At 47.8% G+C, this 10,615-nt stretch overlaps 1 protein-coding gene across 1 annotated transcript in view; it reads left to right on the forward strand.

Annotated features, from left to right (window-relative positions):
- Positions 1-2,975: 2,975 nt before the first annotated feature.
- The window catches only part of LOC107109137 (trypsin-like), an 18,576-nt gene continuing 10,936 nt past the window's right edge, over positions 2,976-10,615 (forward strand). Inside the window, exon 1 of the mRNA XM_015409712.1 lies at positions 2,976-3,011. Within this exon, the coding sequence (XP_015265198.1) occupies positions 2,976-3,011 (36 nt within the window). The remainder of the gene's footprint in view (positions 3,012-10,615) is intronic.

Raw genomic sequence — 10,615 nt, forward strand, 5'->3', positions numbered from 1 at the left:
CGGGGGGGGAGGATACGGGGGGAGGAACCAGCAAGATGGGGGGGATTACCTTCTCCTGCTGCTTCCTCCTGCGCCTCCTGAGTTCGGAGCTCAGTTTGGAGCTCCGCCTCCCCCCCCCGCGAGTATCGCGGGCCACCCCTTGTTAATCCTATTTTCCATGTCTAACAATATTTATGGGTGGCCCTTACCGCCCATTCTGAGTGAGCCACTGGTCTTTCTTTGAACACACACAAAGCTGCCTTATAATGAATTGGATCCATTGGTCCATCAAGGTCAGTATTCACTCAAACTAGCAGTGGCTCTCTGGGGTCTCAAGTGGAGGTCTTTCACATCACCTGATCCTTTTAGCTGGAGATGCCAGGGACTGAACCTGCAACCTCCTGCATGCCAAACAGATGCTCTGCCACTGAGCCAAAGCCCCTTGCCCAGCCTCCCCCAGCCTTTCTGTTGTGAGTATAAAAGCATCAACCTAATGGATGTACAGGGGCTGTGGTGGCTCAGAGGTTAAGACGCTGAACTGCAGACTGGAAGGTCTGTAGTTTGGCAGTTTGAAACCCAAGTGCTGCATGACGGAATGAGCTCCCGTCTCTGGCCCCAGCTCCTGCCAACCAAGCAGTTCGAAAGCAAGAAATTGCAAGTAGATAAATAGGTACTGCTTCGGTGGGAAGGTAACAGCGTTCCGTGCACCTTGGCGTTTAGACATGCCGGCCACATGACCACAGAAACGTCTTCGGACAGTGCTGGCTCTTCGGCTTGGAAATGTAGATGAGCACCACCCCCTAGAGTTGAATTCGACTGGCTTTCGAGCAAGGGAAACTTTTATCTTTACCTTTAATGGATGTACACCTCAACGCATCTGATGAAGTGAATGCTGACTCATGAAAGTCAGAGTTGTTGCTGGATTCCTGTTTTATTATGGTCCAGGAAACTCACATGGAAATGCTTTGCTAGGACCCAAACAGTGCTATCCTAAGCAGAATTGCACCCTTTGAAGTCCATTGACTTCAGTGGACTTAGAAGGGTTAGGATGACAGTGAAAAAGAGTTTGTACAAAGCCAGCAGGATCTACAATTGTGTGGATTTTCCAGATCTGGGCCCAAAAGTGCCCATTTGCTGTGTGATGTGGAATGCAAAATAATTCTTCATTTTTCGCTATCAAATAGATTATTGGTGTTGTCCATTCGAACAGGAAGAACATGGAGACAAAGAAGGGGTGAAAAGCCCTCCCACCACCCTTTCTGCTGGTGAAAGTGAGGTGGGAGGGAAACTGGAGGCTCCTTCTTCCTGCTTCCAGTGCTCAGTGAACGAGAACATTTGAAAGTAAGTCTTTCTTTCCCTCAGTTTCTGAGCGCATCCTATTCTTCCGTTCTGCATTCCCTCCCACTTCCACTTCCACTTTGTGGTGGGACTTTCTCTTGTGTCTGCATTTGTTTCACAGGAATCTGCATTCAGACCACTTCTAGCACACTGTTGCCCTGCAGTTACCAAAACTCCTTTCGCTGCGATTCTTTGTTCTCATCCGCTTTTGAATAGCTAATTCTTTCTAAAGTAGAATTTTTTCTGTGGGTATTTAAGAGCTGCGCACTACCCTCCCCCGTTTCCACCTCTCTCTTTTTAGATTGAAACTCCCTCCCTGTTCTGTTTTCTCTCCCTCCTTCTCCAAAGACAAAATAAGATGTCTCCTCCCACTCAGGCTAACTTTTAAAAAACCAGAGAGAGCATAGGAATGAATCAGTAAATATAAAGGACTAGGGGATTCCCTGCTCCCAAACGTGTCAGTCTTGCACGTGGGGGCCTGGATTTCCCCCTCCCTTCCCTTTATTTTTGAAAAATCATGGAGGAAGGGAAGGAGGGAGAGAGGGGTTGGGTCTTCAGTTATTTTTATTTATTTATTTAACATTCGACTTTTACCCCGCTCGAACCCCTCCCACGGGGTCTCTGAGCGGCTTACATACCCGCAGTTAAAAGTTCTTAAAGATGTTTGCCTTTCTCTTCATCTTAGACAAAGCAGCCAGTTAGCTCAAAAAATTCAGGTTTTGCTTGTAGATGCACGATGCATACAGAATACACAAATAAATAAACCAGAGGGAGAAAAACCAGTACAGAGGGAATGCATGTGACTGCGAAGTCAACCCTTAAGAGGCTTGACTCCTTGGATTCTCCAGAGCAAGCTGTCAGTGCAGAAAGGGTCTATAATCCAGCGGTGATTTGGGAAGCATCTGTAGCATCAAGTACCATGTACGGGTAGCACCCTCTGGTGGCTCAGGGATGAATAATGCATATCTCCTTATATATAAAAGAGTTTTCGTGTCCCTCTTGCCCACGCTCCCGCAGCCTTTGGCTCCCTGACCTGTCATTCAGACCGTGTGCTGCCCACAGAGGCGGTGTCCGGCATCTTGGACTCAGTGTGCTTGGAGCCGATGGAAGGGCTGGACGGGACTCTCCGCGGGGCTGGGGATGGCTGGGCCTCCTTCCCTCCAGCTCATTCACAGCATTGGGAGTGGGGAGGGGAGCCCTCGCTTAAGTCCTCTCCCATCGCCCTCCCATCCCTCGCGCGCCCCATGAATGGAGCATGGACCCAGCATTCCCCCCTCATGCCACCCTGGTGGCTCACCTCTCCTCCCCAGCGACATCTGCTTGACCTGACTCTGCCTCACGCGCTGCCTCCATTGCCTGCCTCGTGCTCTTTACAATGGCTGAGAGGTGGGGTGGGGGAGGAGGACTGCAGAAAACCTGTGCGGCCACAGTTGGAGCAGGGCGCAAACCGCCCAGGTGGAGGACAGGGGGCGGCCACCCACTGCGCTGCCCACTCCAGAGCCAGCTCTGCAGCTTCACACAAGCACCGGTCATGGGGAAGAAAGGGAGGCAGGGGGAGAGGAGGGGGCGGTGGTGATGCGCCTCCTGCTGGGGGGAACAGCACGGTGGTGGTGCTGATGTGGGAGGCTGAGGGATGGAGCCGGCCAAGCCATGGGACAATGGGGCTGCCCCGGCAAAGAGACAACATAACACAAGTGAGTGAGAGCCTGGGCACCCAGGCGGACCGCTGCGTGGGGCCTCCATGAACCTCAATACGGCCTTACTTTTCTCTTACTTGCTTACTCTTTCTAGAGCTCATTGCATTTCTTTCTGCAACAGGCCTTATTTGCCAGTTTGGTGTAGTGGTTAAGTGCGCGGACTCGAATCTGGGAGAACCGGGTTTGATTCCCCACTCCTCCCCTTGCACCTGGCTGGATGACTTTGGGCAAGCCGTAGCTCTGATAAGAGCTGTTCTTGAAAAAGAGCAGTTTCTGTCAAGAGCTCTCTCAGCCCCACCTACCTCACAGGGTGTCTGTTGTGGGGAGGGGAAGGGAAAGGAGTTTGTAAGCCGCTCTGAGACACATTTGGGTAGTGAAGGGTGGGGTATAAATGCAATCTCTTCTTCTTCTTCTTCCTAGTCTCATATAAAGGCATGTTCCCATTAGTCCTGAAGTTTCCCTTCCCTGAATATGATTTTCATACAGATTTTTCCTTAAATAACTAATTGCCCTTTCTGTCACCATTTAGATTATCCTTTTGTAGCCAATCAGATTGGTGCAAGAGCAATGAGATGGAGAGAGAGCATCAAGAAGACTAGTGTTTGCAATCAAAACACCTGTGAGCATTTGAAGCACTCTGTGCACATTGGCTCAGTTGGAACTGTTTGTGCGCATTGGCTCAATTCACAGAGAACTATGGTTTAATAAAGCTAACTATGGTTAGTGCGGCTGTCTGAATGTGGGCCATTCCACTAATAAGGGGACCATCAAACCAGGATCTGGGGTTGGTTTATAGACTACCATTAGTCTTCATTACAGTTTCTGCATCATGTGTGTGAATGCAGATATAGGTTCATCCTTGGTGATCAACTGGTGATATCCATGAAGACTAAAGAAAGAAGACAAGATTCTCCCTTCCTCACCCTGTGTCACACTCCTGAGCATCTAACCTCTGGGGCAGAAGGGGTAGAGCCCCAAGGAAGGCCACAGCGAGAGCTGCCCTGTCTGGATTGGGAAATTCCTGGAGATTTGGGGGCGGAGCGAGCTTGGGGACAGTGGGATCTGGGAAGGGGACAGACCTCAGCAGGGTATGATGCCATAGAGCCATTTCCGCCAAGAGAACGGATCTTTAGTGTCTGGACATAAGTTGTAGTTCTAGGAGATCTCCAGGCCTGGCGTAGGGCTGTCAGACTCCTGGGCTGATATGGGTTTACTCGGTTTTTTTGGCTTCAATCTGCCCTCAAGCCCAAACACCCACAGCCACCCCTCTCCCTTCTCTCTTGAGAGATTTAAAGGGCCCTCCAGTTGCCAGCTGACCTTTAAATTTTGCAGAAAGGAGGGAGGGGTGGCCGTGGGAGCAAGGGACCCTTTATGTGCTTCTGGCCAGTGGGGACTGGCCCTGTGCGCCTGAACTCCAAGTGGCATTGCCAGCCCTCTCCCTCCCCTCTTGCAAGATTTAAAGGGCCCTCCTGGGGGTTGGCGATCTTAGCGGTTGCAGAGAGGATGGAAGATCAATCTGGGTCTGAGGAAGCAGTGGAAGAGCATACAGGAGGGAGGCCAAACCATACCAACTCCCTATGGAACAAAAGCCTCCTCTGGGGTAAAGCTCTCCTTGGGGAAAATGGTCTGCTCAGGGGTAAGCACAGGATCTGGGATTGGACAAAGAAAGGGGGATAAAAGACCCAGCTGCAGTGGGAAAGACAGTAGCTGGTTGGTGCTGGCAAGAAGCTGGCAAGGAGAGCAGCTAGCCAGGGGTGTGGTCTCTACAGCCTAAATAGGTTTCGCTGGTTTGTGTCGACAGAAAACCTAGCCCAACCCATTCAGCAGAGGGGAAAGCCAGAAATGTTTTCATATTCTGAGCAGTACTGGCTCTTCTGAGTTACCTTTAATACACTTCTGTCTCATCCTAAACAAATATGATGGAGGATGAAAGGAGGGGCATACTGAGTGACTACTATACAGAGCTACAATGGAATAATCAGTATTATTCAAAGATAGCTATTTAACTGAACTGTTCATATTTAGGCCTCCCCCCATATACCATCAAGTAGGGTTACCATATTTTGAAAAGCAAAAAAGAGGACATATTTCCTGACTGACTACTTCAGACAAGTGATCACTGTGATGAATCTCATTTTAAATACCCCCACTATTTAAGCTGTGATAATGCTACTAACTAGGAATATTCCTAACCTTTTAACCCCAAAATGGGAAGTTTTCATCCATTTTTTTAAAGAGTTCAAAAGAGGACGGACACACAAAAAAGGACATATCCTCTAAAAATTTGGAGTCAAGGCAGACTTTGACATATGCCAAAATACCTGTGGCATCCAGAAGATTCCAGTTATTTTTATACTTATTGTAAACATTCTTAGGCTGCGGACACACGGGCAGGAAAATGTGGGGGGAAAGCGTGACTGTTTGCCCCGGGGCTAAAAACCGCGCAGTTGCGCGAGCAGACCTACCATGGAGGTCCCATGGAGGTCCCGTGGTAGGGGGGAGGTGCCGATCATTCCACAGTCCTGCAGCGTGGCAAAGAAGCAGGGCGTGGGGCAAACGGGGTTGGTTTTTTTAAAAAACTCAAATGCTCCCTTGGGTGCTTGTGCGCATCCGTGGAGACTTTTGGGGGGAGGAAACCTTTTTGCGAGGGGACATGGGCGGGCGCCGGAACTACCACCGGAAACGTGATCAGACGCCCGCCCTTGCCCCACGGTTTCAGGAAACTAGTACCTCCGAGGTACTAGTTTTTTACTGCGCATCTTCCGTGGGAAGCCTCGGGTTCGCCACGGGAGCTTGACGCTTCCCAGATGTGGCGGTGAGATCGCGCCCGGAAAATCCACCTATCTTCCGTCCCTCTAGCGTGCCTAATGCTCCGTGTGACCGCAGCCATATTGTGGTATAACCTATTGCTACATATTTACTGTGGTTGTTATGCTTTCGAAAAATAAATTAATTTTAGCACTGCCGGGTTAATACAGTCGACTTGATGAACTGCCTAAAACCGTTTTGATTGACTAAAATAGTACTCCAATCAATTGGGCAGCATATCCCCCCCAGTTATGAGCTTTAATAAAAATGCTTGTAAAAACTGCAGGTTGTAAGTGCCTTTCTTAAAAGGAGCATTCCATTCTGTCTGGAGTAAAGAAGGGGAAATTCCTCTTCTAAGGACAGCTGATGCAACATGTGCTTCCATCTTCTGAGAACGGACAATTGTTTTTTAATGTATTTTTTAAGGAGATCTGTATGCCATCGCTTCAGAACCTGGCCAAGGTAGCTGACACCTGAAACGAGTCAAGCCAATAAACAGAAGCAAAGCCAGTTAGAAACAAGACAATAAAAACTATGCTATGGCATAAAAGCAGAGCAATCCAAAACAGTGCTGATGAAACAGTCCTCGGGGTTCAAGCAGATCGTAAAACAGATAACGAAGACGGATTCCCCTTTGTTAAAAAGCTCTGGGGTACCAAAGAAACATTTGGACCCGTGCCTAAAGGCAAGAAAGGTAGGTGCCAGGCACCCTTCAAGGGGACGTTTGAGTGGTTGTTTCCCCCCCATATGTAAATTTATGCAGATTGACTTGTTTCATTAAATGACCGATTACTTAAAAATACACACAATGAATCAACTTCTTAAAAACTGAGTGACAGCCTTATTCATTTATCAAGGGCAGCTGGCACCCACCAACACCTTTTCGGGTGCCCACCAAGACTTTTCAGAAAGTAGGCAGGGTAGGGATGCCAGCCTCCAGGTGGGACCTGGGGATCCCCCGGAATTACAGTTCATCTCCAGACTACAGAGATCTATTCCCCTGGAGAAAGTGGATCCTTTGGAGGGCGGACTCTATGGCATTGTACCCCACTGAGGTCCCCGTCCTCTCCAGGCTCCATTGCAAAATCTCTAGGGGTTTCCCAACCCTGGATCTGGCAACCCTACCACCCATCCCCCGCCAGTGGCTGGGGGAACCTAGCGACCCCAGGGCAGGGCCAGGTGGGGTTTTTGCCATGCACAGCTTCTGACTGAGCACTGAAGATTTTATTGGTCCTGCAGATTTTTTAAAATGTTGCTTTGGCAGCAGCTGCCATAACAGCAAAAGGAATGACTGGAGGTAAGCCATGGCAGCCATTTTGTGGCTGGCTCTGCCTCTGGAGGCAGCCATTTTGTAGCTGAGCCTAACATGTTGTATCAGAATTCCAAATGTGCTGGTTGAAAAAGGTTGGAGACCCCTGATATACGGTGACAAGTTGCAACTGAGGATACAGCTACTTTCCTCGAGCTAATGCTCATACTATGGCATTGTACCTCACTGAGGTCCCTATCCTCTCCAGGCTCCATCCCCAAATCTCTAGGGGTTTCCCAACCCTGGATCTGGCAACCCTACCACCCATCCCCTGCCAGTGGCTGGGGGAACCTAGCAACCCCAGGGCAGGGCCAGGAGGGTTTTTTTGCCAAGCACATCTTCTGATTGAGCACTGGAGATTTTATTGGTCCTGCAGATTTTTTTAAATGTTGCTTTGGCAGCAGCTGCCATAACAGCACAAGGATCTTAACTGAGTGACTGGAGGTAAGCCATGGCAGCCATTTTGTGGCTGGCTCTGCCTCTGGAGGCAGCCATTTTGTAGCTGAGCCTAACATGTTGTATCAGAATTCCAAATGTGCTGGTTGAAAAAGGTTGGAGACCCCTGATATACGGTGACAAGTTGCAACTGAGGATACAGCTACTTTCCTCGAGCTAATGCTCATACGAGTGAATTACTGCAGACGCAGCTTTCACACCTCAGCACGCTACGCAGGGGGGGAGTTTCCTTCATCCAAATTTTCTACTCTATTTTACATGATTGTTAAAGGCACAAGAACCCTGCTTTCCTTTGTATCTGGTCACCTGACAACGCTCCTTCAGCAATCTGCTCACGCTTGGGATGCATTTTTTTTTTTAACAGTTGACCTACATTTAACTCTAGGTTCACTGCTTCTCCATCCTTTGGAGATGGGGTAAACAATCAGTGCTCCCTACTTCCCAGCAAAGTTAATTACTTAAAAAAATTATTTGTAGGCATTCTTCCTTAATAGTCTCCTCCAATAAACCAGGTCTTTATTAACATCCAAACCTCGCTCTTAATAACGACTGCATTGTCAGAGTCACAATGTGTTCCTTGATGGCTTAAGAACATTCCATCTTCATAGGTTTTTGAGAGAGTGAGAGAGAGAGATACACTCGTCTTATAAAATGGCTGAGCTATTTCAAGTATAAAGTCTGATGCCCTGCAATGATGTGCAGAGAAATAAATGCCAATTATAATATGCGCTAAACAACGCCAGTGTCTTTAGAGGACTCTGTGTCAAGCCATTCCTTTGGCAAAGCCTGTGATATGTCCACCCATTAAACAAATCAGGACAAGGGGTGTGGACTTTAGAGACAGGCCAGGTGATAATGACAGTTCAGGAGGCGTCCCCCCGCCAGTTAATACCACATGCCACTGTAGGGCAGCCCCCGCTGGGTCCAAGATGAGTTAAAAGCATTTGGCGAGGAGAAAGTCCAGTCCTGACTCAGCTAGGATTACAAGGCAAAGGACGTCCACAAGGTCCCACCGAGAGAGGATTATTTCCCAGTGGCTGTGGTGTCTTTTTGCTGGTAAGACTGAGGAGGGGTCTTATTCGGGGTTTTGTCTGTAGAAGATCAGGCACCAGAGCACCAGCCTGCCCAAATGTCACAGCATGTGGCTTGGAAATCCTGCCCCTGACCCAAGATGCCTGTGCAGGGTGGGAACAGAGGAATTATGGGGGTTGCTCAGAGCTTAGTGGTAAGACACTCTGCGCACCCCCAGAGGCACTCTCTTACAAAGTGGCCAGCTTCAGGACACCAAATAAACCCTATTCTTGCTACTTTTCGAGTTAAGTCTGATGTACAACTCTTTGCAGAGAGATTGTCCCTTGATGGATACCTGGAGAACAAATTTCCCAATGGAAGGACAGGACGTTTGGGTGCCTGTGTCGGAATCCCAGTTCCTTGAGCCACGGAATTTGGGGCATCTCAGCTTCTGCTTTTGGACTTTTCTTGCAAGAGTAAAGAATGGCTTATCTCTTTAAAGAATAGCTATGGCACACGACTCTCTGCATGCCCTTGCCGTATGGTGCCCAGAGGACATTTGCCAGTGGATACTCTCAAGTTTACATGGGGGTTAAGGCTAAGGATAAAGGAAAGCAGTCAGAATCTGAAGTGTGAAACCCAATCTGGTAAGGCAGGGGTCCCCTTTGCAGCCAATTAGATGTCCATGGGTGTCACAATGCCTGTTGACATCTTTCCTGGTGCCCACCAAGTATCTTTAGAGAGTAGACAGCGCCAGGTGGTGTTTTTGCCCAGAAGGGCTTCTGATTGGCCCTTGGGAGATCTAATTGGCTGCAAAGATTTTTTTAAAATTGCTACTGCAGCAGGTTGCACCACAAAACATGGATCTTCACTGTGTGACTGAAGGTACATCTCTTTAAAGAATGGCTATGGCACACACGACTCTCTGCATGCACTTGCCGTAGGGTGCCCAGAGGACATTCGCCAATGGACACTCTCAAGTTTAAATGGGGGTTAAGGCTAAGGATAAAGGAAACAGGCAGAATCTGAAGTGTGAAACCCAATCTGGTAAGGCAGGGGTCCCCAACACGGTGTCCATGGGTGTCACAATGCCTGCTGACATCTTTCCTGGTGCCCACCAAGTATCTTTAGAGAGTAGACAGCGCCAGGTGGTGTTTTTGCCCAGAAGGGCTTCTGATTGGCCCTTGGGAGATCTAATTGGCTGCAAAGATTTTTTTAAAATTGCTACTGCAGCAGGTTGCACCACAAAACATGGATCTTCACTGTGTGACTGAAGGTAAGCTCTATATATACAAGAAAATATTTTTAAATAAAATGTTCATGTTAAAAGGCAACCTCTTCAACAGCTTCTGCCTGAAACATTGGAAAGTTACTATTAGAGTTATGCATGACTTCACTCCCTGATGTTTTATGGATGGCTCCACCTCCTGTAGCAGCCATTTTGTAGTTGGCTCCATCTCCACTGGCACCCATTTTGTGGTTGGCTCTATCTCCACTGGCAGCCATTTTGTGGTTGCACCCATTACCCTGTGTCAGAATGCCAAAGGTAAGTGCAACCAAAAAAGGGAAAAAACGCAACCCTAAATGAGAACAGTAACCAAAAAGGTTGAGATAAAGAAAAAGAAATTAAATTATAGCTACGTATGTAGTGCTCAGGAACAAAATATCATATATAATTTAATTATACATTCAAAAGTGCTAAAATATAATTTAAAAACCACAATCCTATGGTTCTACATATGAGTACCTAATCCTAATATAAAAAGAAATGTCCAATCATATAAATCCAGGTTAAAAGGTACAAATTATATCCATATCTTGTCTAGGTCTTAAAGGCAATAGGCTGTTTGACCAGAAAAACATAGCAATATAACAAAAAAGTTATTGCTGTTCAAAATTCATTAAAAACAAATGATGTTTAATTGCAGCAGCTATATATTTACACACACCAAATGTTATATTAAAATCCAAGTCTGCTAACAGAGGCCCCTGCCACACGGGGAGGGGGGGGGAGCAC

This window comes from Gekko japonicus, unplaced genomic scaffold (genome assembly GCF_001447785.1).
Source record: "Gekko japonicus isolate JY-2015 unplaced genomic scaffold, Gekko_japonicus_V1.1 scaffold3510, whole genome shotgun sequence".
Taxonomy (NCBI): Eukaryota; Metazoa; Chordata; class Lepidosauria; order Squamata; family Gekkonidae; genus Gekko; species Gekko japonicus.